General features: G+C 36.3%; 1 protein-coding gene across 2 annotated transcripts; it reads left to right on the top strand.

Moving 5' to 3' along the window:
- The first annotated feature begins 1,940 nt into the window (after nt 1–1,940).
- Nucleotides 1,941–26,664, top strand: LOC122823267 (integrin beta-3-like). Of its 2 annotated transcripts, XM_044102702.1 has the most exons (15): nt 1,941–2,125; nt 3,501–3,586; nt 4,942–5,146; nt 5,230–5,482; nt 8,922–9,084; nt 9,696–9,857; nt 9,952–10,047; nt 12,282–12,371; nt 12,795–12,929; nt 15,258–15,693; nt 19,759–19,981; nt 20,096–20,196; nt 20,462–20,581; nt 25,763–25,929; nt 26,384–26,664. In XM_044102702.1, exons 1-15 carry the CDS (start codon nt 2,053–2,055, stop codon nt 26,450–26,452), a joined length of 2,379 nt encoding a protein of 792 aa, XP_043958637.1. In that variant the 5' UTR covers nt 1,941–2,052; the 3' UTR covers nt 26,453–26,664. The 2 variants fall into 2 exon arrangements, with proteins under 2 accessions (XP_043958637.1, XP_043958638.1); XM_044102703.1 differs by lacking the exons at nt 1,941–2,125; nt 3,501–3,586 and adding an exon at nt 4,670–4,743 and having other exon boundaries at nt 26,384–26,655.
- Nucleotides 26,665–27,397: the final 733 nt, after the last annotated feature.

Below are 27,397 nucleotides of genomic sequence, written 5' to 3'. Positions count from 1 at the left end.
TTTCTGTTTTGTGAAGCTCTCAGGGTTTTAAAGCCTGTCCTGGTTACAGGGTTGCTGTTGGAGGTTTTACAAGTGGTTACATGGGCGTAACAATCTGGTGAAGCTGTTGTTGAAGCTTTAAAGCCGAGTTTGATGGAGCTAACGGATGACTGATTGCTCAGAAACTCACAACCAGCCCGCTTTGTATGATTTGTGACTGAGGCTGCACATAAACGCTGCACCATGCGTGTCCAATCTGCGGCTCCAGGGCCATTTGTGGTTCATGGACTGAAACAAAATTGTTTGTTGAACTTTTTAGAGTAAAATTATTACAGATATAATTTTCTTATTATGTCTTTCCAGAGAATTTTACTGAAACTTTGCTGCACCCAAATTGATCAAACTTTGCTAAATATAGTAAATGTTTTGAAAGAAAGTGACCCAAACCTTGTTCAGCCCCCCAAAGTGTGAAAACTAGATGCCTCTCTTTTAATACAGCAAACGTGCAAATTACATTTTGGATCTCCAATTAATAACACCATTTATTTAAAAAAAGAAAGAAAATTAGAAGAAAAGCTATCTATCTGTTTGTCTGTCTGTCTTTCTTCTGGTTGCTCTGTCTGAGTGTTTCTAATAATTTGAGTGTTTTATTGCTGTCTTTCATCCTCTCTTATTAAATGGAAACTGATTCTGTTGTCAGTTGTAAATGCCTAGAATACTTTACATTTCTGTCGTGGTATTTCTTCCTCCACATTTGGGTCGCTCTGCTCTGCGGCTTTGTCTCCTGTTGTTTTTGGTAAATAGTAGCTTTTCTTGCAGCCAGAAACATTCAAGTTTTTTTTTTGTTTTTGTTGAGTTTGCACATTCTCCCTGTACATTCTTGATATTCTGGCCATTGATGTGCGTTGTTGTCTTTGTTTCTTCAGTTTTCCTATCTGATCAGTTTATCAGGGTTACAATTTAACTTTTGACTTTCTCTAAAAGTATGTAATCTCTTATTGCTGCTTTCTTGTTACACTTACATGTTTCAGATCATATATACAAGCTGTAATTTTCAAATAATTATTTCATTTATTATAGAGGGGAAAAGACTGCCCATCTCTGAGAAGAACATATAAATGATTGTGTCAATCTTTGCAGGAAGGGCAACAGTTTATGGATTTGAACTCAAGATTTTAGCAGCATTTGTGTAATTTATAGTGATAGCAAACAAATTAAAATAAAATAATTTGGAAATGAATTTGCATCATCATGTTTTTAACAAAGTCCTGCAAACACAAATAAAAGCTAAGTTAGCACAATATAAATGAATGCAGTGCACAGATAGTCCATTAAGTGTTATCAAATACGTTTATTTTTAGGATGTTCCTATGAAAACATAATTAAATAAATACTATACAATTCTGCCAGTCTTAAATTTTTATCTAGACAGAAATGGAGATAATTGTTAATGAAACTGGGCCAAGATCCATCATAGTTGAATTTTATTTATTTTTATAAGATTTTGCTGAATATTCCACTAATGATATCCAGCTTTTATCTTCATTTTTACAGTGTACTTAAAGCAGCTTTTCGCTAGAGGGCGGTGTAGTGCTTCTCAATACACAACACAAAACGTTATTTAACTATTATTAGAATTTTAACAGCCTAATTTTGTAATTAACAAAGAATATATTGGGGAAAACACGTGTTTGAAACATTTACATTTACTTAAGATCGTTTTTAATTTCCTGTTTGCTGTTTTTTTCTTAAATCTACAACATTTCCTACTGACTTCACAGAACAAAACAACCATAAAAACATGAATAAAAGTGTAAACATTGTAGTTTTTTTACCCTGTTGCAATGAAACACACATCTCAGTCTCTTCAAGTTTTCCAAGTTTAAATGCTGCACTTTCCCCGCCTATTTCCCTAATGAAGTGAATGTGGGGGGAGCAGAGTTGGGCTGGCTTTCAGACATCTCACTGTATTTGGAGTTGTTAGACTTGCAGATAAGTTTTATTCCTGCTCCTCTTCAACTGGTGCTGCTCACACCGCAGCCTGCATCCTCACACTCAGCCCTGAGCGGCAGGATGGCTGCGCTCCCAACGCACTGGCTCTTATGGATGTGTGTTTTCACATTTGCAGGAAAAACGGCAGCAAGCGGTGAGTCTATGCAGCTTTTTGTTTATACACAGAGGGCTTACAATGGGGCTGTAGAACATGATTTAGTCATTTTTTCTGCTTATTTGCTTTCCAGATTGATAGAGAAGTGAGTAATTATTGTACAGGCTGCTTAAGGGAAGATTTCCAATATACTTTGGATATAAAACTGTTCCTAGTTTTGTTTTTAATATTTAAGATTACATAATAAGATGGTCCAAAATACAAGGTTAAGAGGAAGTTTTAGCATTTTAAGGAAAAAAATGACTAATTCATAAAAGTAACAACAAATAACAAAATCAGGCTTTTTGAAAAAATATTTTCAAATCAGTTCCTTTCAATAAAAAACTTATTAACAAAAACTGCAGGTGTCTGTCTATATCTGGTGAATTTTTGGTAAAAACATGTTTGTTCTTCATTCAGTGGGAAGAAAAAACAGAAATTTCACTCAAATAAGAGTAGAAATGCTTCATAATAAAATTACTCAAGTAAAAATTACATCATCAGACGGAACAAAATATAAAGTTAAGTGTAAATTTTGGTATTTTAAAGACAAAATTGTTGTATTGTTATAGTGTTTATGTGTGTTGGAGTGAGCCAACAGCTCATTTAAAGTAGGGGTGATGCGATTAATCGATTAATCATGATCAATCAGTATTAATCATGATTAATCGATTATTGAAATCATTGTCAGCTAATCTAATAATCAATTAATCATTAACAGACTCAAAAGAAGACAATTTTCTGGAAGAACAACATACCCAGAGCAGTAATTAAGCCAAAACTGTAAAAAAAAAAAATATATATATATACATTTTGTATTTTAAATATAGAAAAACATTGTCCATTGATACTTTTTTTACTAAAAATTTCTCAAGTGATGTCATTTTAGCTTCGCCTGGTTCAAATTCTGTACCAAAATATATATCAAGCACCTTTTACTGTCCCAAAAAATAGTCAATAGATCAGCAGAAACTTTTCACATGTTGATGCTGACGTATTTTTGTAGCTATAGATTCATCTTTTTCCACAAATGTTTAAGCATTCACTAAAGGAATTGTTAAATTTCTGATTTAAAGAGGAATTTTAATTGTTTATTTTCATATTTTCATGTATTTCTTATATTGTTTTAAAAGATAAGCTTGTGGTTAAACAATTTTTTCATCCGATTAATCGATTAGTCATCAGAATAATCGATTACTAAAATAATCATTAGCTGCAGTAGAGATGATTTGCTCAATCTGATACACAAACAATCTCATACCTCTCTTACAACATCTGAGTTTTATTATTGAAGCTGCCTGATTATTTTGATTATTTTTATTTCTTTTTTTCTTTTGTGGTTTGGGATAAATAACTGTTCTCCTCTTGGATTCAGGTTCAAACGTGTGCACCTCCAGAGGAGCCAGCACATGCAAGCAATGCCTGGCTGTGCACCCCAGCTGTGCTTGGTGCTTCCAGGAGGTGGGTACTTTACTTTTTCTGCTTCGCTTTATGTAAGTAATGAGTTGCCAGACTGATGCAGGCTGGCACCAACCTCCCCATCAAGCAGCTGTAAACCCGGCTGACTTTTCTTAAAATGAGATACTCAGTTGTTTGTGACGCCACAAACATCATAAAGTGTCTCATGTGTCCTTACATGAGGATAGAGTCATGTTTTCTAGTGCCAGCTCAGTTTATTACTGTAAAACCTGGTAATGGAGGGAGGAATACGCAATATATAGTCACCTAAAAAGTATTTACAGACTTATTCATGATTTTAACCTGGGTTCTCTTAGCAAGATCTGGTTGAACTTGTCCTTTTTATGTACAGCTGGTCCAGAATTACGCTAAATTGACTATTTTTTAAACTTTTCATCATGTTATGATATTCCAACATCAAAAACATTTGGCAGGCAGAGTTGAGTAGTAACTAGTTACATTTACTCAACCTTTTTGGAAAAACTGACTTTTTTCTATGCTGTACTTTTTACTTTTACTTGAGTAGTTTTATTATGAAGTATTTCTACTCTTACTTGAGTAAGATTTCTGGATTTTCTACCCACTGAATTAAAAACATACATGACTTAACCAAAATTCTCCAGACACAGACACACACCTGCAGTTTTTGTTTAAGTTTCATAAGTTTTTCATTGAAAGAAACTAATTTGGAAAAGTTTTATTTTGAATTCTTGTTATTTTTGTCCTTAAAATACCAAAATTTCCACTTAACTTTATATTTTGTTCTGTCTGATAATGTAATTTTATTAAATATTAAATGATTCGTAATTTGATCAGGTACTTGAGTAGACTTTTTTTTTTTACCAAATACTTTTTTTTTACTCCTATTTGAGTAATTTTTTGGATGGCTACATTTTATTTTTACTTGAATAAAAATATGTTGAAGTAGTGCTACTCTTACTTGAGTATAATCTTTGGGTACAAAAGACTCAATTCAATAACTTGAGTTTATTTCATCAAGAACGCAGGACAGTAAACGTCACACGCTAAAAACAAATCAAGTGGAACAAAAAAAGGGGGAGGAGCTGTCAGTTGCCGGTTGCTATGGTAACCGCCAACTGCCAAAAGCAGCAACAGAACCAATATGTCGGGAGAAATAACTTCTTGACTTTAAAATAAATGTAATTTGAAGACTAAATAAACGAACCTTGTTACATATGCAGCATTTTTACAACAACTTAAGATAACGTAGTTACTCGATTGTGTTTTAAAATGGCTCTATGTGCTTGGAAAATACATAGCACAGCTCATTTTATACTCTATTACGATTGAAGAGAACGGTTTTGACTGAATATGTTTCACTTTGTCGTTCCACTCAGGACTTTGGTCATGGAGTTGCCAGCTCGTCACGCTGCGACCTGAAGAAAAACCTGATCGCTGCGGGTTGTGAACCATCCGGTCTGGAGTCTCCGACCAGCAGACTCCAAGTGATCGAGGACCGGCCGCTGAGCAACAAGGCGGCCGGAGCGACCCAAGATGTCACCCAGATAAAGCCGCAGAAACTGCATATCACTCTCAGGCCAGGTGGGTTCATTTTAGAAACCGGAGAGTTACGGTCCCGGTTCAGGAGTTTTATTTACAGTCAGACACTATGACACATTTCCCAGATGATGCAAAGCGCTTCACAGTGAAAGTGCGGCAGGTAGAAGACTACCCGGTTGACCTTTACTACCTCATGGACCTGTCCTACTCCATGAACGATGACCTTTTCCGTCTGAGGACGCTGGGCCGCGGTCTGGCCGAAGCCATGAACCGAACCACCAGCAACTTGCGCATGGGTTTTGGGGCTTTTGTGGACAAGCCGCTGTCGCCTTACATGTACATCTCACCTGAGGCGGCCGTGAGAAACCCCTGCTACAGGTAATATTATTATTATAGTTATATGACGTGATGTGACATTTTCATATGAATTTATAAATCGGAAAATTACAACAAATTGTCTCCATGTGGACTCAGTTCATGAGATGGATAATCTGAAAAAATCAATCTCATCCACCTTCTGTTTAAACTACTAATCATATCTGAAGAAATTAACTTCTCCCAACCAAAAACAACCAATCAGAGTCAAGAGGCGGGCCTTACCGCTGTCACTCACCCTCATGTACTCGCTGTTAAATGTGCTAATGGCAGAGAAACAACTTACTGTTACAGGAAAACTGTTACCCGCCATCTTCTGTAGCTATGCTAACTAGCTCTAACAAGCAAATGGGGGATGGAAAAGAGTGTTGATGAGTGGTGCTAAGACCCGCCTCCTGGCTCTGATTGGTTGTTTCTGGTTACCACTGGGAGCACTGGAAGAGAGGAGCTTGATTTTTTTTTCACAGATTATTTGCCTCATACCAAATTGTCACCACATAGTGACAGTTTCATGTAAATATGTAAAAAAAAATATTTTTTTACTGAAATTACATACTGCAGCTTTAAGTCAGAAGGAGACTCAGTGTGTCTATATATTATTAAGCCATATTAAAAGTAACATGCCTTTCTTTCTTAATTTCTTCAGTAATTTCCATATTCATCCTACAGTCCAAAAACATGGCTAAGCTGATTTTGTCTCTAAATTGTTCTTACTTATGAGTATGAGTGTATTTAGTATTAGATCTTATGTCATATTAAACTCAAAATTTCGTAAAACAATTGAAAATATATTTATTTATTCATTTGATTAGTGCTGAAAATTATAATTGCTACATTTTATTATTATTTTATTTTATTTCGAACTTACAATAAACAAATGGAAAACGCTGGAGTTTTTAGTATTTAATTGAATTTAAATGACTAATTCTTAAAATTAAGTGACATGTTCACACGTAACTGAGTAAAAACACTTAGATATCTGTGACATACCCTCCTGTTAAAGTCTAACAACATGAAAGCTTTGTTGACTCAACAAAGAGAATAAATATTTTAACAATGTAATTTGCAGCAAATGTTTGCATTTTCTGTGCAAGACATCATGGAATTTAACCCCAGCTAAGTAAAAAACAAATGTGACGTAACTAAGGGAAAACCTTTATTCAAATAAACTTGTTTGCTGAAACATTGAAAGCATGTTTGTTGCTTATTGTTTTTGACTTGCTGTATTGAAATCCTGACTTGTATTTGTGCATGCCCATGTCAGAAACAGCGTGATCCCAGCGGTTGTTTATGTCTGCGTGTAACACCATTATGCGGATGATGTCATTTTAGTGAGGACATCTTTAATCGCTGCACTGCTTAGTAAGAGAGCAGTCAGAGTCACAGCAGTCGTTAAAGGCTCAGCGTTGCAACCACAACTGCTCGGTCAGCTGCTCTCAATCAGCCGCAGGTAGTTTTACTCGCAGAGTCAGAGCGACTGCTTGTAAGCTGCTGCACTAAAACTCCACCCAGATGCTCCTCTGGGATTGATTTGTTGGTTTAATGTCTCCTGGGTACGTTTACGCTCTGTTTACACCCAGTCTGACAAAAGCTGGCTGACAGGAATGCTTCATTGTAAGCTGAATCACATTAAGGAGTTCCTGGCATAGAAGAGTAAGATGGGTCCTGTTGGAGAAATTAATCTTTTCTCAGGAAAGATTAAAATATTTTTAGAAGACTGGAAAGCTCATCAAAAAAATTATCACACAGAAGATCGCTTTTACAGGGAACCTATTATGCAAAATTTACATTTATCACTTTTTTTTATTTCAGTTTGAGTCTCTAGTTCTTCTAAAAACAACTAGAGTGCCTAAATAAACACCAAGCCATTTTTTGGCAATGAGTTGATGTTTTTTAGTGTCTGGAAAATGAGCTATGTCAAAAACCTCTTGCGCATCAGGGTGCAAAATTGGGACATTTGCCGAGTATAAATGACGTTCACGTCGGATGAATGTGATCTGGACGATAAGATTGAGGGCACAAGATCAAATACGTATCGGATATCCAAGTGGCCTGGGTAGCATTAAAAATAAAATCCAACCTGTGTTGTTCAGACTGTCATGAAAAGATCAGATACAGGTTGCATTAAGGGAAAAAAATATTGGAATTGGATCACTTCAGGCTGCAGTGTGAAAACAGCCATAGTCAGCTGTTTTTATTGCTGTATGGGCTGTACAATGGCTGCTAGAAAAACCCATGTTGTGCATTCAATTCCATTCAAATTAATTTATTTATGTATTGTAAATTTAAAACCACAGAAGAGAAACCAAAATCCAAGACTTTCAAAGTGACCTATTTATGCTTCCTTGGACAGATTAAGAGAAGTCTGTCGGTTATACAATGTCATACATCTTTTTTATTACTTCTTTATGCATAAAATCATTATTAAATAATTAGTTTTTCGTCTGCTCAGTTCTGCCTTTTTTCAGCTCCTTTCAGGATGAGCTGTTTCAAGGGCCTCTTGTTAATTTAAGTACAAATAAGCTGCCACTGGCCACACCCCTCAACTCAACACTCACACATGAAAATGACTGCAAACAGTTGCACAATTATGCAACCGTACATATTTGAAAAGCAGAAGTAGAAAATGCAGCAAGTACTTGTCTTTTCCAGTAGCCATTGTACAGAGCATACAATGGTAAAATCAGCTGACCAAATGTGCTGGAGTTCTACTTGGGTTGCTAGGCAATAGTCTAGGCTTTGCTAGGTTTGCTAGAGTAACGGACAGAGCCTACTGACTTGAGACATTAGACTCTGGAGGTTTTGAAAACAAATTGTTTTCAAACCACCAAAAAACATATACGTATTGCAAAATACTTGGCTGTGTGTGTGTGTGTTTGTGTGTTTTTTAAGCTTGTATGCTGCTTTTAGAAGCTGTTGAGACTCAAGTAGATGGACAAAAACAGGGAAAATGTGAATTTTGCATAAGAGATCCCCTTTAAAAAGGAGATTCTGCTGCTTCACTTGCAGTTGGGGAAGAAGGAGCAATATGTGCAAACTAGAAACTTTGATGTTTTGAAATGTTCAATCCTTTGTCTTTGACCATTTGCTACACACTTTTCTCTTCTCTTTCCATCCTATTTCTTGTCAAATTACTGTTCTGCAAAGGTCACTGTTGCTGAAAATATTCTACAAGAAATGAAAACTAGCATTTCTTAATTATCAAAACCAAATGCACGAATGATTACTGGCAAAAGACAACATGGCACAAAATGGTAGCTGATTATCAGCAGGGCAGGGACAAAAGGAACTAAAGGAAACATCTGGTGACAGAGGAAGCCTATCAAGGGAACTAAAACAGGAAATAAAGTTTGCAACAAGAGAAAATAGACATCAGACATCAAAATAAAAAAAGTTTATCACGCAAAATGAATTAAACAGTGAATTTCTGTTCAATTGACAGCATTAATACCACCTGTCTGCCCCAGTTCGGCTACAAACACGTGCTGTCTTTGACGGAGGAAGTGGGCCGCTTCACGGAGGAGGTGAAGAAGCAGATGGTGTCCAGGAACCGAGATGCCCCGGAGGGAGGATTCGATGCAATCATCCAGGCTGCTGTGTGCAAGGTGGAGAGGCGCGCTGCATGAATGCAGGCATTTCTGCTGCCACGTAAACATTTACTTACACGTTAAATTGCATTCTTTTTCTCTACTGTCGCTCTGAAGGAATATGATGTTTAGAAAAAAAAATTATACTAAAAGTAGTAGTAGTAGTAGTAGTTTTAGTTTTTTCATACTTTGGTTAATCTTTAGGTCCAGAATTCACAAATCTTGAAGTTTTGTACGTATATAAACCATTATTTAAGAATGTATTCATGTTGAACAGCAACTGACTGGAGTTTTCTCCCAACTTTTGGTGTCGCCATTTTGAAGACTAGCATTAGCGCCACCATGAGGTGTATAGCCTTGAATTTGCCAACAGGTGACATAAACAGTTTGTGTAGGGGGAAAAAAGAATATATATATATATTTCACATCCGTTCAAAAGACTAATAAACAGGTTCATATCTTTAATTTCAGTATGTTAGTTTTATAAAAGCATGATATAGTTTGAGTTAGTTATAGTTTTTCCTCATTAATTACCGTTTTTATTTATTTTGGTTAACAAGAATGTTTTCTTAATTAAAGTGTTTATTTTTCTAGTTTTAGTTAAGAACCATCTCCTATGTCTGAATTAGGAGCAGATCGGCTGGCGTCCAGGTGCTTCCCACCTCCTGATTTTCACCTCCGATGCCAAAACCCATGTGGCTCTGGACGGACGACTCGCTGGAATCGTGCATCCCAACGACGGACGGTGCCACCTGAACGCCGACAATATGTACAGCATGTCCACCACTATGGTAAACATGGAGGATGATCAACAACATATGAACAGGCATGTCTTTTAAAAGTTGTTCAGTGCTGTTTGAGCTAAACATGCTGTTTGATTTGCAGGATTATCCGTCACTTGCTTTGATCACAGACAAAATGTCAGAGAACAACATCAACCTCATCTTTGCAGTCACCAACCCTGTGGTGCCCCTTTACCAGGTCAGTTCAAGCCCAATATATTCAAAATCTAAGTCTACCAACTTATTTAGTAAACATTAAAATCCTTTTGTCGACTTCACAACAGATTCTTTCAGATTCACTGTATGTATTCTAACAAAAGCAGAAATCAAATTGGTGGTTAACATCAATCCAGCAGCTTCTCCCCCAATTCATCTAATAAAATACAACAAATAACCTTAATAAAACTACTAAGCAGTAGCTCCCAATGAGCAGTTAGCAGTTGGAAAATTAAACATTAATAGTGATAACAGTCAACAGCATAGATAAAACAGAGCAAAATTACTTATAAAACCACTGTGTATGATTAAATTCGTCTAAAAATATATGTTAAATTATAGTACTTGTGAAGAAAACACAGAGCTGATCTTAACATATTGCCACAGTTACAGACGGCAACTGAAAAAAGGGGGCGGAGCTGGCATTTACAAGTTGCTATGGTTACGCAACAGAACTTAAAACTTTAGTTACAGGTTGCTACGGTAACCACCAACTGCCAAGAGCAGTGTAACAGAACTTAAAACACCACTAAATGTCAGAGGAACAACTTATTGACTAAACAAAAATAAATTCAAAGAATAAAATAAACAAATTCTGACAAACTTCTCATGTATAATGTTGTTAAAATAAAATCCTGTCGCATAAACACCAGGTTTATCTTCATCAGGTGGTTTTTTACTGGGTTTGAAAACAAATCATTGAAAAATGCTCACTGATCTGTGAAATGTGTAGACATGGTTTTTGTATCTGTTGTGGTATTAAATACCACAACAGATACAAAAAACAGCAACAACATGACAGGATGTTGTTCTGTATTATTTCAACATGATATTTCATGATCAAAAAGTATTCTGAAATATTGCTGCAGCTTCCTAAATATAGAGACTTAAATTTTTGTCTGTTCTTTGCAAAACAGCACAATCTCTGTCATTTATTTGCAATAGATTATGAGTTCTATTTAAGTCTTGACTTTGACTAGGCCATTCTAACACATGGATATGTTTGAAATTTTGGACTCCCTTAAATAGTTTGTGACAAAATGCAAGCCACACTTTTTATATTTCTATTTGTAACCAATTTGAGATTTGAACCAGGGATCTAAAAGCTTCTACTTCATAAATATGAGCTGTTATGTGTTGGTTTATCACCAAATAAATCTGAAGGAAAGGCATGGACGTTTATGGTTGTAATGTGACAATATGTGAAAAAAGTTGAAGGGAGTTTGAATAATTTTTATAAGGGGCTGTTTACTATGATTATAGCTTATATTATCATCTATTATTGAGTCACAAACTATTCAATCACAAGCGATAAGAGAGGACGAAGTCAGAAAAGTTGGCTCAATATTGTGGATAGTTGTGTTTTCGTGGCGTTTTGCATTAAACACTGAAGCAACACAGTTAGTAAAAATCTGTTTGTTTTAAAGTACCTGTGAAAATAAAGCACATCTTCAACATTTTTGTTCTCTACAACAACCGTGTGTGTCGATTTCTTCATGATTGTTTAACAGAGGTTTACATGGTATTTAAGCTGGCTCCCATTTCACCGATGTTGATTATTTCTCATCAGAAAAATCCTGAGTATATTCAAGTTTTGAGCTTTGGAAACATGGAATGCCTTCGTGGGGAAGATTATCTCAACCAACCTACACCTAAACAATCTGAAGAACACTGAAGAACTTTGTCTAAAACTCTGTATTTTTACCTCAGCTAAGTTCAGTGCATACCAGAAGTTTACATTCACTGAATTAAAAGACACACAAATTATTTTTCTTCACTGTCTGAAGTTAAATCAGACAAAACTTTTCGAGTTTTATTTATTAAGTTTAGGGGGAGTTACTTTCCACACAGGCCTTGATTTGAGCACTGTAATTCATATTAAATCAGGTTATATCAGTGACAAAAATGGAAGAAAACTGTAATGGAGGAAAAGCTCTCTATGAAACATGGAAAGTCAGATTTACACTCTTCTTATTTAGTAATAATAATAAATGCGGTTTTAAGCATTACTCTTCTGGCAACTCTTTTTCGGACATGAGAAACCACAGAGGCTAACGGGTTTTGGTATAAATGATTCACGTTGTCATGGTTATTGAAAATAAAAAAGATTAATTTGCCACTGAAAACTGCAGCTGCTATAAATAAGAAATTAGAAAACATCTGGATCACTTCTTATAATATATATTTTCATGTTTCTGCTATCTTTGTGCTTTTCAGAACTACAGTGAGCTTATTCCTGGCACCACAGTGGGAACATTGTCCAACGACTCTGGAAACGTCATCCAGCTCATCCAAAAAGCCTACGCTGTGAGTAGAAACACACACCTTTACACGCATTCACACACACGCGTCCACACACACATTTTTGACTAGACGGTGTCTGAGGGCATGACATGTGTTTGTTGACCCACACCCATGGCGTCTGAGTCATGCGTGTCTCAGTTTAAATCCCGCAGCTCCTGAAGTGTGAAACCAACCAAAAGTTGGCGTTTTCTGAGTGACTTTTTTTGGCCTGAGGTCAAGAAGCAGAAAACAGGTGGAGGAGTTGTAAATCCTGTGAATTAAACAATGACTCAAAGCTGTTTCTAAATTACCAGTGCAAGCAGAACTAACTCAAAAATAATGTCTAAACTGGAGCTGTTGCTTCAGGTCAGACATCTTGTATAAGAACAGACGTTTTGCACATGAACAAGTTTAAATAATTTTTTTCTTTTCTTTATGTTTTGTCAGAAAATTCGCTCTAAAGTGGAGCTGGAGCTTCTAGGCGTCCCAGAGGAGCTGTCCCTGTCCTTTAATGCCACCTGTCTGAACGGAGAGCTCATCCCCGGCCTCAAATCCTGCTCCGGCCTCAAGATCGGAGACACGGTCAGCCTCCCCTCAACTAGATCTATTAAATCTTTATGGTTTTAAATCTGGTCTGAGCACAAAAAACTGCTTTTAATAAAACTACCTTCTTTTTTGTCACAACAGTTCATTGCCAAATTTTATTTTTGCCAGGCAAAAATAAAAAAAGCTAACAAATAAACAGTTTTGCATTTAGGTAAAGAAATATTTTTACAAACTGTCTGTAGGATTCTAGTTTGACTGGTTTGCTTGGTTTTAGTGAAATAATAAATTATTGGATATGTATTAAATTAATTATTATATTTCACCAATTGATAAGCTGTATAAACAGTTGAGCAAGTGAAAATAAGCTGTACCCTACTATGTACTTTTAAAAGGTTAATAAAATGTGTTACATTGTCTCTGTGCAAAAAACAACAACAGAAAAACAGTAAAATTAACATGTCGTTAATAATAGAATTGATTTTAGACAAAATGTTCAGAAAATAGCCTGTAAAACTAATTCAAAAACTGAACTTGTTTTTGTATTAAATAAATTAAATCCATCAAATGAAGAAACAAATCTTGTTTTCTGGAGGTAAAAGACACATAAATTAACATTTTTCACCTTAAATATATAAAATAACACATTGGATTTCAGAATTTGTTCTAGCAAATTGTCAACTTTTTTTCTAAAAATCTTTTAGCTTTCTGGTGGAAATGTGCTATTTTTTTTCATCTGCAAAAGTCCTAATTTGCTATTGTACAATAAAGAGCAGAATGACAAAAAGTTTAAATATTTAGCCCACTAAACATTTGAAACTAAATTTAACACTTGTGTATTCTAAAACCTGTATAAAAAATGAAATAATAACTAAATGCTACTTCAAAACTCTGGTATTCTTGCTTGTGTTTGTCATATCATGAGCAGCTCATACCGACCCAAGTCTTTGAGACATTGTCCAGACTTCATGATAAAAAAAACCCCACCAAAAGTATTTTTATATTTCAGTAGTTCTCTTTGCTATTTTCATCATCAATGTGGAATTTTTTTCCTTATATTTCCATTCTCTTATAGTTGCCGTCTTGTCTATTTAAAAGTTCATTTCTCCTTTTCTTTCCTCATCTTGTCAAAAGAGCAAACACTGGAGGGAACAGATCAACAGTCTGAGTCCGCCTTTTCTGGATTATTTTCCTTTTTGGGCCAATATACAGGATTTAAATGCCTGCTTTCAACGTTTACCTTGCTACTTTTTTATTTACTTACATTTTAGTCTCTGTTGTTCTTGCCTGAGTCAAAGTGACACATTCTGCGCTCCACATATTTTCTTTTCTTCCTGCCTCTGATCATATTTCCATATTTGGATCTCTTTCCAGATGTAGTTACTGCCCACTTTTGAACATTTACCTTTAACTCTTGGAGCAACTCCTTCAACTCTGTGCTTTTCTTTGCATTCTTCGCATTCCCTTCAAAATATTTCCTTATGAAATTGATTTGATAATGGTGAAAAATGGCAGCAGTTAAAGTGTCACTGACACCATAAAACCACTTTTCTAAAAAGATGTACTGTCCAAGAGCTTTTAATAATAAATATTTCTCACAAGCTACTTCAAATTGTACACTCAGCCTCGGTTGTTTACATTTTGACTTACCCTCATTACATCACAACATGGCGCCGGTTTTTGACCCAATTACTACAGAAAACAGCGACACTCCTGCAGTTAGAAATATTTATTATTAGAAGTTTTTGTGTACACAGAATTAAAGCACAGAAGTTCATCTTTTTAAATTATGAAAGTGTTTTTGTCATGTTTGTCACACTTTAAAGCTACAGAATATGACTTTTACAAAAAAAAAACTATTTTATTACTTTTTTGTGGAAACTGTCACTATGTTGTGATAGTGCGGTATGAGACAGATAATCTGAGGCAAAATTAAGCTTGTCTGCCTTCTCCAATTGCTAGCTAGAATCAACCAATCAGAACCAGGAGGCAGGTCATAGTACTATCAATCCCTCTTAGTGTGGTGTTGCTCTGCTAGCATAGCATGTCATTAATGCTTATGCTAGTTAGCATAGCCACCAGTGACTGCAAATAAACAGTTTTCTTGCAGCGGTAAGTTGTTTCTCTGCCATTAGCACATTTGGCAGCAAGTCCTTAAGCTTGATTGACAGCACTAAGACCCGCCTCCTGGCTCTGATTGTTTGTTGTTGTTTTTTCATTTTTTCAGATGGCAATAATAGCTCAGGGAGGAGGTGGAGTCAATCTCATAACAATCTGTCACAAAATGGTCACAGTTTTAACAAATATATAAATAACATATTTTACATTCTGCAGCTTTAAGTGAACATCAATCTTCCTGTTCTCCAGGTCTCGTTCAGCGTAGAGGCCCGCGCTCGAGGCTGTCCCAGACAAAAAAAGAAGACCTTCATCATCAAACCAGTTGGCTTCAAGGACTCCCTCACCATCACTGTCACCTTTGAGTGTGACTGCAAGTGCCAGAGCAAAGCCCAGCTAAACAGCCCCAAATGTAGCAACGGGAACGGTACCTACGAGTGCGGCATCTGCCTGTGCCACCCGGGCAGGTTAGGGCCGTACTGCGAGTGCGCAGAGGGCGACTACAACCCCATGGAACAGGGCCGCTGCAGCGGGCCAGCGGGATCCGGGGGACCCGTCTGCAGCGGCCGCGGCGACTGCGTGTGCGGCCAGTGTGTGTGCCACAGCAGCGACTTCGGAAAGGTGTGGGGGAAGCTGTGTGAGTGTGATGACTTCAACTGCCTGCGATACAAAGGAGAGCTGTGCTCAGGTAAGGTGCAATGACCTGCAGAAGAATACTGGGTTTTGCCTTTGGATCTAAAGATTATATTTTAATAAATGTATGATAAGCATTTTCATTATGAAGTATCATGGTGAACTATCTTTGGACATGTTAGGATTGGTCTTTGGGATATACAAAACATGTTAATTACATAATTTTAACAAAATCATTCTTAGACACTGAGATTTTTGTTTGGTCAGCTCTGCCTATTTTTAGCTCCTTTCAGTATGAGCTGTTTTTAAGACCTATTGTCACTTTAAATAAAATAAGCTGGAGCTCGGCTTGGGTTGCTAGGTTACAGACTAAGTGCTGCTGGGTTGCTAAGTAACGGGCAGTCCCTGCTGATTTGTGATGTTACATTCCGAAAGTTTTTGAAAGGGCTCATTTTCCACATACCAACAAACATCAACTTTTTCACTTATTGATCCATTGTTTTATGCCGATGCTACTTGGACAGTTTTTGTTGTTGTTGTTTTTTTAAATATACGTTTTAGTCTCAACTGACCAAAGAAGACAGTATCAGTTAAAGTCTCTACAGAGATTAGAGGCATATTTATATCCCATTGTTTCATATTCTCAAGTTTTGGGGAAATTATTTGGATTTTAATAAACACCAACTAAACCTGCTGGAAATGATATAAGAATTTCTGCTTCAGTTCTCAATTATGTGTATATAAAAATATAAGTCAAAGTAATTGCAGGATGCATTTAAGTATAATTTAACATTAAAATGATGTTTTATTATATGTCTTATTTGTTATGTAATATATTTTTAAATGGTTAAAGTGCATAAAATGATCCATTGACCACAGTGAATTTTGTGTGTGGTTGTGGTGAAGTTTCCTGTGTTTACTGTAGTTTCAAGGCTGGCAGTCCCTTTTACCGTGCCGACGTGCCACCGCCCACCCTCCTCATCTGGGAAGGATTACACGCAATAACAACTCTCTCCTTCTGCGCATGACACAGGCTCCACACACAATAAACATGTGCCATCGTGTAGGCACCATGTGTGTTTTTCTTTGGTCAGTCGTGCAAAGCTTTTGTAGAAGTTCAAAAAGGTTCCAGCACAGAAAAATGTTCAGCTCCCCTGATGAAAGTTTTCTTCTGCCAGAGGTGACCCTTACATTTGTGAAAATTTCTATGCAGAAGTTGAGAGCAATTTAGCCTCCTCGTTGAGTGCTGCACAAAAATATTGCCGGTTAGTCAAATAGGAACTGATGATCTTACTTTGGAAGATGCTAATAATTCAAATTTTCATTGTGAGATGCAGCTGTTTAAAGATTATTACCAATCAAAATCATTTAAGATTAGGCATTGAGGTTAATTCAGCCATATAAGGAGAATTTAAACCATAAAGGGTTTGTTTTAGGTCATGCCACATCACTTTAATTGGATTGAAGTTCAGCCTTTGACTAGGCCACTAAAAAACATATTTTTTTGACCCACTCAGACATGAACTTACAGTCGTGCTTTGGTTTTTTGTCCCATTGCACAACCCAACAAGTCGCCGAGATCCTGAAACAACAAAAGTTGTTTCAAACCATAACACTACTACTACTGGTTGTTGGTATGATGTTTAATTTTGAAAAGATGATGATGTTTTATACAAGAAGCAGCACAATGTGACATTTTTGCATTGTGAGTCCATAGAATCTTGGAGGGTTTTTTTCATTTTTCCATTGTTTTGAATAATGAATAATGAATAATGAATAATATTGTTTCAACAATAATTGTTGTGGCATGTTTCATGGTCAGCCTTCTCATGATGGCAGAAATGGCTTCCCTGTGGTCGGTGACTGAGTTTTCTGGGTTTTTCCTGAATATTCTTACAAATGTTCTTTAATGTAGATGATAGTTTGGATCAGATTGTTGGAAATTGGGCAAAACTGGGTTAATATATTATCTTAAACCTCCCAATTGGACTATTAGAAGCCCTGAATTCAACCCGGTTGATAATTTGGGGATATACCAGTTTAAAGAAACTCTGCCTGTCAAAAAAAGTACCATAGTTGTATATTGATCCATATTTATGGCAAAAGCTTATTGATGGCAACAAAAAGTCAAAGATATTCAGCCAAATGTTAATGTGGGCCCTACATATATGTTTTATTTATGTAAAAGTTTGACTACCTGAATATTAGAGAAGATCTGAAAGATTCATGCTGAATTATAATCCACTATGGAAAAATGAGCCGTTTAAAGAACTTATTAAAAGTCTAATCAGTTCCAGATTCTACCTACAAATAAAGGACAAGCATGAAAGTGCATTTAACATTGTTATGACCCTGTTGAAACTTTCTGTCTCAGTGCCAAAGATTTTTATCGAAGATCAAACTCGGTCAGGATCCGTGACGTGAGTAGAAGAGACCTGTCCTCCATTACATCATCAGATCTCATATTTCACTCTGACTCTCCCCACCTTTGCTGCTCTCACCCAGAGACGTTTGTTGTATTCCCAAAAGTCTGCAGAGCAACGTGAAAATACCTTTCTGCTTACTCATGGGCTTTTGTGGTGTGATGAGGCTAAAAATAAATCCATGTTTGGTCAGAGAAGGACCATGTGTGTAAGAGGACTGGGAATGTTCAGAGACTGGGTCTCTGCAGAACATGGTGTGTCTTTGTCTTCAGATACCTCATTTAAAGTGAGGGACGTTTGGACTCTACCACAGAATGGCTAAATCAAAAACATCAGCTCTGCAGTTGAGTGGTAATAACAGCTTGTTGGGGGATATTTTTTTATCCAGTCACGCTGTCCCAAGCTGCTTCCTGTCTCATTGTTTTTCTGGACATTGTTTTCTGCGGCCGTGCACCACAATGTTTTCTGCACCATCACTCAGACTGGCACTCGCATGCACACATGGATATATATGGAGTACCAACAAGGCAATGATGTGCACAATTTTACCCACGTATGTAATGAATCATTCATCCAGAAATAAAAAGATGTCTCAGCCAGACAACAGAACAAGCTTTAACGTTAAGCAATTTTAGAAACCTCAACAAAACACTTCTTCTTTCCAGTCAGAAGCCTTTCCAGTTGGACTTTCAGAAAACCACTACAAATTACTAAAATGTCATTAATATGACCTTTGATAGTTTGGTTTTACTAGCCTTTGGTTTTTGAATATAAATATAAAGAACCCAAAAAATATCTTTATACAAAGTTATAAAACAGGAATGTCAAACTCCTTTTTATTTTGGGCCATATCCAGATTATGAATGTCCTCAAAGGGCCATTGTGGTAAAAAAGTATTAATGAAACTCATTAATAAACCTCAATGTGTGCTTCTTAAAGTTAAATAATACCGAACATCACTACATTAATATCATTTGGCAGAATACATATGAAAACTACAGAAAAAGATTATGTCCAGTGGAGAAATAAAAGAATTCTGGCTTTAGTCTTATGAAGTCAAAAGTCAGAATTCTGAGAATTTTCACTTTTTAAGAAAATGTTTTTGATGTTTTTCCCAGAATTTATATTTTGCCTAAATGCTTTAAAACTCAACAAGATTTTTTCTATTTCTTTGCAATATGTTGATGTTTTTTGACACTGTGACATCAGGTGGCAACCTCAACCAAAACCCAGCCCATCTCTTAGCAACTCAAGCAGAGTTCTAGCACCTTTAGTCAGCTGGTTTTACCACTGTGTGCGCTGTACAATGGCTGCTGGAAAAGACAAGTGTTTTGTTGTTGACTGACTATTCAGAAATCACTTGCTGCATTCTTGTTGGTTGTGCAGGAGGCTCCATTTCTGCTTTTCAAAGACGTACGGTTGTTAAGTTAGGCGTCTGTCTGCAGCTATTTTTACGTGTGAGTGTAAATGTTGAGTTTGGAAGACGTGGCCATCAGCAGCTTATTTGGATTTAAAGTGACAGAGACCATAAATGGCTCATTCTGAAAGTTGTTTAAAATAAGGAAATTGTTTTCTATATGTTATCTTTCTTCACACCCATGTCCTCATTTGTTTCTTCCCCTCTTTACGTTTGACTATAATACTGTCACATGTGCTACAGTAGATTATCAGACAGTGACGTTTTCTCCCCTTTCCAGGCCATGGAGTGTGTAACTGCGGTTTCTGCCAGTGTGCGCCAGACTGGCAGGGTGAGAACTGTAACTGCTCCCGACGCACGGACACCTGCATGTCCAACCTGGGTCTGCTCTGCAGCGGCAGGGGCCAGTGTGTCTGTGGGGTCTGCGAGTGTACCCAGCCGGGGGCCTACGGGGCCACGTGTGACAAGTGCCCCACCTGCCCAGACGCTTGTACCATGAAGAAGTGAGCATAAATATGCACATGTTTCCATGCGTTGCTGCTGAATTCCAAACATATGGATTGTTATAATAATTATTTGTGATAAAATGGCATTGATTATGTCGGTTGCCGTTACAGGGAGTGCGTGGAGTGTAAACATTTCAAAAGGGGAAAGCTGCATGACGATAACACCTGCAGTCGAATCTGCAAGGATGAGATTGAACTTGTAGATAAAATAGGTAAGCTGTGATACCCAAGAGAAAGATCTCAAATATTAGCTTTTAGGATAGCACTGTTTGGCTTATAGTACCAATGCAATGTCAAGACATCTACATTTTTTTAAATACACATTGTAATGTATTTGGTAAAAATGCAGATTGTTTGTGAAAGGTGCTTTTATTTTTGTCTTTAACAGCCTAATAGTTGTTGTGTTTCTGACAATTGTGTTTGTTTAGCTAAAAACATGGGTACAAACTGACTTCTTCCTCGACCCTTTCCACACAGTCCTCCATGACACAAACGCGGTAAACTGCTCCTATAAAGACGAAAACGACTGCGTGGAGCATTTCCAGTACTACGAGGACGCCAGCGGCAAATCCATCCTGTTTGTGGTCAAAGAGCCGGGTAAGCAGCACGCTCCCACCATGCTGCAGATGGCAGCGAGAAATTGTTTCCTAACATTTTAGATGAAGCTGGAACCAACTGTTTATATGCAAAATAAAGACACATAAAAAATTTTTGGACTGAAACATGAAATCAAACTAAGCTTTTCCTTTTTTGTATAATTTAGGATTACAGTACCTAAATTTATTTAAATTTGCTGAAAGCCCCAATAATGAGCTGATTTTCTTTTTAAGCTTTCTGCTTTGCTTTCTTTAGAGTCAGAAGTTTACATACAGTAAGATTAATATGCTTCCAAGTAATTTTGGAAAGCCAGGACAATGATGTCGTGGCACTGCAAACGTTAAAAATAGAACCAAATGCTAAATATAATAAATAAACAACAATAATAATAATAATAATAAATACAAAATAATGAAATAAATGAAAAAATGATAATAAAAGAATTAATAAAATTATAAAAATGAATAAAAACAAAAAAAAGCAGAATCTCAAACTCAAAGACAAATATTGTTAGCTTATTTACAGGAAATGTTGCTTTATACACAATTTAAGACATTTGAAGATTTACAAAGTCCCAAAACTTTAATGTTTAATTTTAAGCCTTAATTTTCTCTCTATGAATAGCTTAAAGCACAATTCTCAAGATTTGCTTTTGAACAATGAAAAATGACTTAAATGTAAAATGTAGTGTAAGAGTACAGTATTTAGCATTGTGATTTAATGTATTAGGTGTTATAACTTCAAAAAAAATTACTGGCTGCATCTTACTATAGTCGGCAAGTAAATTTTAGTTTATATAATTAAGAGAATTATTCAAATGAATCAACATGTAAGAGCTTTGCAGGACTTTTTTTATCTTATCAATTGTTAAAATCTAAATTATGAAGTCAAGATGAAGTAAATAAAAACCTAAAACAGAACCAAAAGCTCCGGTGGCCTTGTGCATAATAAAAACAGCAATTTAACATTGACACAATACAGTGAAGCAACATTTACAGCCTCCAAAAGACTATAAATATGAAATGCAGCAGCTTAAGCTATTGATTTTCTTCATCTGGTTCAGGTTATGTGCATAATAAATTGGATATAAATGTAAAAATTCAAAGCATGTTGAATAACCACCAATTATCTTCATCCAGGCTCACTGATACCTGCTTGTGTAAAACATGCTTTTAATGATCATTACCTCTCAGAGAGAAACCCTGTCCTTCGCACTATCGCTTTAATGAATGTATGTATTTAATTTAGACAGGAGTGGGTAGAGAAGCACCCCTGGAAATTGCCTTGAACACAGGTGCACCCTGCTGTGTCAAACAGGGCTGTAAACTGCAGCCCTGCTCCTCTAGGAAACTGCTGACTTTACAAATCCTCCAGAGGACAGCGGGACTAGAGAGCGAACCGAGAGAGCTGAAGAAAGGCAACATCTGAATAAAATAATGAGAGTAAATACATGATACTGGAGAGATGACCTTAAAGTACTTAGTAAGATGTGTTTGAGCTGTGGGGCTGTTAAAGGGATCAAACTCTGACGAGTCGGAAGCAGCAAAGTTAAAACAAGAGGAGGAAGGGAAGAAGTAAAGTGCTTTGAAGTTTGCTGTAAAAGTTTGTTCGTGTTGTAGGTTACTCAAAGTGCTACAAACAAGCTGTTTTTGTTTTGCCTGAAGGCACATTCTCACACACGCATGCAGTTTGATTTCCAAAGTATTTGTATAATAAGACAAATACTTCTTTAAATGAATGTCCAAAAAAGATAAATATGAACAGTTTCAAACAGAACCAGGTGGCTTTTGTTCAAAGTTGTCTTAAAGTGAGTACTTTGGAGAATTAGTGTGAGCTTATATATATAAATATGACTGAAAAAGATTCAGTTTCAGACCAAGTAGGATTAACAAAATTATTTTTACTTATCATTTATTAAATCTGTAGTCTGCAACATTTACAAAATGGATGTTTTATACGTATTTGTTAAAGATGTCTTGACAGATAATCAGCTCCTCCACCTCTTCCTAAAGCCCTCTGAAGAAATGCACCGCTCCGAGTCAAAAACAACCAACCAGAGCCAGAAAGAAGATCTTAGCGCTGTCAATCATCCTTGTGTACGTATAGCTTAGTGTGCTAATGGCGTAGAAACAACTAATGTCCCAGGAAAACTTTTTATCCATCGGTGGCCATGCTAGGAAGAAGCTGTAGCCAAGCAGAGAGCAAGGGGGAGAGTGTGAGCAGCACATGCACAAGCATGATTGACAGCACTAAGACCCTCTTCATGGTTCTGATTGGTTGTTTATGACCGAGCGGTGTATTTCTGCAGTTAGCACTGTCAGAAGGATCTTGATTTATCTAGCTCATACTATACTGTATAGTTTAAAATATGTTTTTTTTTTTTTTAAAAGTTACGTACTGCAGCTTTAAATAGCATCATATTTATTTTTATTTCTTTAGAAAATATTGAAGAAATCTACAGGTAGTAACATTTGTGTGCTTTTAAACAACTTGGGAATGATAATAAAAAGATAATAAATCATAGCTTTTGTAGGCTTAAGGGAACAAATACATAAACATTTCAAGTGATTCTGCTACTGTGGTACTTATTGGTATCCTTTTTTTGTGAAAAAAAATAAAATTAAATTAAATATTAGTTTCTAAAATGGGACTTTTTCTTCTGAATAAATTGGATATTTTATTTTTATTTTATTTTTCAAATTTTTGCTCCTGCAAGTTTTCTTCGTCATTTTATCCCAAACATAAGTTTTAATATTAAGTTAATCTCTGAATGCTATAACGATGAATATCTCAAGAAGTGATCAGACTGAACAAAAAATGGAAAGATAATTAATGTTGAACGCAGATCAGGGCTCCTGAAGCCATTATGATTGATCAATGGTGTTTTTACGTACAGAATTATTGGAGATAATTGATAGTTAGCTATCTAGCTGTCTGGAAAGGTTAAACTGCCATCTGCACACGACTCCATGTTGTTCCCAAAAAAACCTGCACCCAAAACAGTGAAGGGGAAGCTTGAAATGTCTTAATTCATAAAAAAAACTGTTTTGTGACTCGCCGCCTGAACAGGTGTGGAATATCCAGTTAAATCTTGCTGATGCTACATCCGACTAGCCTGCGGTTTGGTCGTCATAATTCATTAAATCCAACTGTTTAAAGCATCTTACCTCATTTGAGTTTAAGTCCAAATTTAAGTCCAAACATCTACCGTGATAAATAACCTGGACCTTGTTGAGTCAGTTGATGGTAGTGCACAAAACCAACAGATTTTGAGAACTTTTACACAGCTTGAACTTGTATTGTCTTTGCCTCTCTGGTTTGGCCAAACATCTCGGAACAAGGCTGCAGTTAAAAAAACATCTTCCAGGAGCCATTAAAGCCTGGAACTACACGCCAACAAAATCAGAGGGTTAATAAAAGCTTCAAGATGATTTTCTGAGGAGCTTACAAACTTCCAAGGAATTTTTTTAATGAGATGTTGGGATAAAACAAGAAACGATTCAGCAGTATTTAGTCTTTTACTTCCATTGTAAATACTGAGAGACGAATTTGGTGGATAATTTAAATAACAAGTTTCCCCTGGACGATGAATGAAAGGAAAAACACAGACAATAATGCAACAAGTCGAGTCGTCTTTCGCTGTGGTGAAGGAATGCTTCATGTTAATGAGCACCGCTGTCAGTCCGTTTTGAAACCCCTCAAATCAGATTCCTGTTGCATTTTTTTTCCAGACCATAATGAGGGAAGGGAGAGCTGTGGCCTCGGCTCTAAGATGTCAGTATTTTCCACTGCAGCCCTTCCTCTGTTCTTCTTGTTTATTTAACAGTTAATGAAACTGTTATTCATGTAAATTAGGTACCAAACCATTGATTTGTGTCTGTCAACGATTCTCAATAGGCTTAGACTTTGACGAAAATGAAAAAAGATAATAAACAGTTGTTGATTTTTAAAATTTTTTCCCATTTAATTAAAAGGCCTTCTTCATGTTTGCAGTATCCACTCCAAGGCTCATGTCATGGGACTTACTATGGGTTTCTTTCAGCTTGTGTAATGAGTGATTGGAGGAGGCGACTGACTACAGCTTCAAAATGTTACAAATTATTAACAACTAGAAGGATCGGAAGAACTGTTCTTAATGGAGGTTGGATAAGAATGAGGAAACAAATCAAAAGATACGATTTAGATAGAAAATATATTAATATTCAAAACAAATAGGAATAACCGTAATAATTAATCTAACAATTAGTAATAACAAAATAGTTTTTGAAGATTTTGGTGCTGTCCAACCTTCATAAAGCAATAACTCAAATAACTCAAATGCAGAGAAAATTGTCTTTAGAATGAAAACAAGTTGTTGCTAGGTAACCAAAGAGTGAGTGAGCGAGTTGCTAGGTAACCAAAGAATGAGATAAGAACCAACAGATACAATTAAATTAAAAATATATAAATTTCAAAAACAAATAGGAACAACAGTAATAATTAGGAGGGAAATGAAACTAAAAACAAGTTGTTGCTAGGTAACCAAACCGTTTCTCTCTTTTTACCAAAAACTGAACGATAAAAGTATTTAGTCTGGTGATTTGGTCTCTACTAACCCGTTTTTTTAAAGATAATTTTCTTTACAGAGACTTCATTATTCATTTTATTTGTTGTTTTTGTTGTTTTCTTTATTTATTTTGGATATTTAAAATGCCTTCCAGTTCCAGTGTTTAAATGTTCATTATAATTTTAAGTAGATTAATCATTGACAATGTCTTCTTGTATTATTGTGCCATTATTACTTTTATATTATTTGGTCTCAAGGCAACAGCATGATCATTTATCACAATAAGTTCTGGGACAATTTATTATCTAGAAAAATTTGTTAGAAATTGTAAATAATTTAAATATGACTAAATATAAAATAATTACAAGTATGCCAATAGAAATATCTTAATCTACAAATAAGTCTATTAATGAGTCCAGAGAAAACTGAGATCTAAAGACACTCAGAAATTATACTGAAATATGTTACTGGAAAAAGTTAAAAAGTTCAGCACGTATGACCTTTGCAACAAACTTAAACGTCGGACGCAGTGACATGTGGAGGAAACAGATTTGTAATATCACACTTCCTCTTCCTGACCTCCTTTGCTTTTCCACTCCACTCATTCTTTTATCTCTTCGTCCTTTTCCGCCCAGACTGCCCCAAGGGTCCGGACATTTTGGTGGTGCTCCTGTCGGTGGCGGGAGCCATTTTGTTCCTCGGACTGGCCGCTCTGCTGATCTGGAAGCTGCTGGTTACCATCCACGACAGGCGGGAGTTTGCCAAATTCGAGGAGGAGCGCGCTCGGGCCAAGTGGGACACGGTGGGTGGCGCGTGCAGAAAAGCAGCTTTTCTGAATTAGCACATCTGCAGAACACCGAATGGTGGCACAGTATTTATCTTTGCTAACTAAAACATCTAAAAGGCCACACACTCAGCCATTTGCTTGTTTTCTGAGGGTGTTTTTTTAATTATTTGGTGTCCTGCTGTTACTCCCAGCTGAACAAAAGGCAGTAAGAGGAAGGGCTGGGTTTAAATTAGCCAACGCTAATCATCCTATTCTGGTAATTGGCCTCTTTGTGGTCTCACAAATCTCACAAGCCTCAATTTTCAGTGAATCACTAAAGTCACAGAATAAAAGATGTGGAAGCACACATTGAGCGTTTAATAGTATTTTTCTTTTTTAGGCATTTAAACCTTTTGTTTCAACCTTTCCAAATCTTTCTTCTCCCTCTAAAACTTAAATGATAATTTCCTATTTTGTGTTTTCTTTGCAGGTGCACAATCCTCTTTACAAAGGAGCAACGTCTACCTTCACAAACATCACATACAGAGGAAAAGACTGATGCTACTGAGTGAAGAGTAGAGGATGGGAGAGTCATGTGCAGCCTTCTACTGTCACAAAACAATAAAATGTGTGTAAATATGTAGAATTTTTTCTGAGGAAGCATTTTTACCAGGGTTAGTCATTCGTATCTCACTGATGAAAATTGTTGTTTTGTATGATTTACAATTAATTTTGTTGCTTAAACCAGAATAAAGTCTTTCTTCCCCCTCATGTCTTTCCAATATAAATGTTGTGTTTAAAAGGCTTTCATTTTATATCTGAAAGTTAGAAAATATATCAAAAAAGCAACAAGAAGACAAGTTGAGGTGACTTCTAAAAATTGCCAAAGAGGGAAATGTTGCCCAAAGGCCCCTGGAGTCAGAGTGAGAACGTGACACAATGACGATCAAAGAAGAAAGTAGAGATCGCAAAGTCTCCAGCTTGAATAGAAGAACATAAAGTGCAGATTTATTGGCGATTTGTCTTCTAATGAGGAGGAAGAGAAAAATGTTTGTTTGGTCTCCAGTATAATGGAGACCAAACAAACCAGCACACTAGCCAGAGATTTAAAAGTGGTGACAAATGTCTGTTATTCAAAGTGTTTAGATACTTGATGTATTCAGACCATTTTTGCTTCAGTTCTGACAATTGAAGGGTCCAGTAACACCAATCCGTCAAAGCTCATGGAGCGAACCCCATGTCCGTGCACATATCTCTATAAGAAAGTGGCATGACCTATACAAGAACTATTTCAAATTAACACAGATGAGATAAATCGTGTCTATCAGGAAGCATGTCAGTCCAAGGGATGCACTGCCAAAAGAATCTCAGATCTTTTGCAGTTCAAAAACCAACAAATGCCTATTCAAATGCTAATTTGTTGGTTTTTAAACTAACTTTTGGCAACATTGAAGTGGCCAGGCAGACCAAAAGTGCCACAGCTGATTCCATCCTGGAAGTGCAG

The sequence above is a fragment of the Gambusia affinis genome, linkage group LG20 (genome assembly GCF_019740435.1).
Source record: "Gambusia affinis linkage group LG20, SWU_Gaff_1.0, whole genome shotgun sequence".
Classification (NCBI taxonomy): Eukaryota; Metazoa; Chordata; class Actinopteri; order Cyprinodontiformes; family Poeciliidae; genus Gambusia; species Gambusia affinis.
The sequence above is the reverse complement of the archived record's forward strand: the minus strand, read 5'-3'. Positions and strand labels throughout refer to the sequence as shown.

What these genes read in the sequence shown, in the direction of transcription:
- LOC122823267 (XM_044102702.1), top strand. Translation starts at nt 2,053, where the DNA reads ATGGCTGCGCTCCCAACGCACTGGCTCTTATGGATGTGTGTTTTCACA. An exon ending in CAAAGGAGAGCTGTGCTCAG is followed by an intron (nt 15,694 to 19,758) that starts GTAAGGTGCAAT and finishes TCCCCTTTCCAG; the next exon opens with GCCATGGAGTGTGTAACTGC. An exon ending in GTTTGTGGTCAAAGAGCCGG is followed by an intron (nt 20,582 to 25,762) that starts GTAAGCAGCACG and finishes TTTTCCGCCCAG; the next exon opens with ACTGCCCCAAGGGTCCGGAC.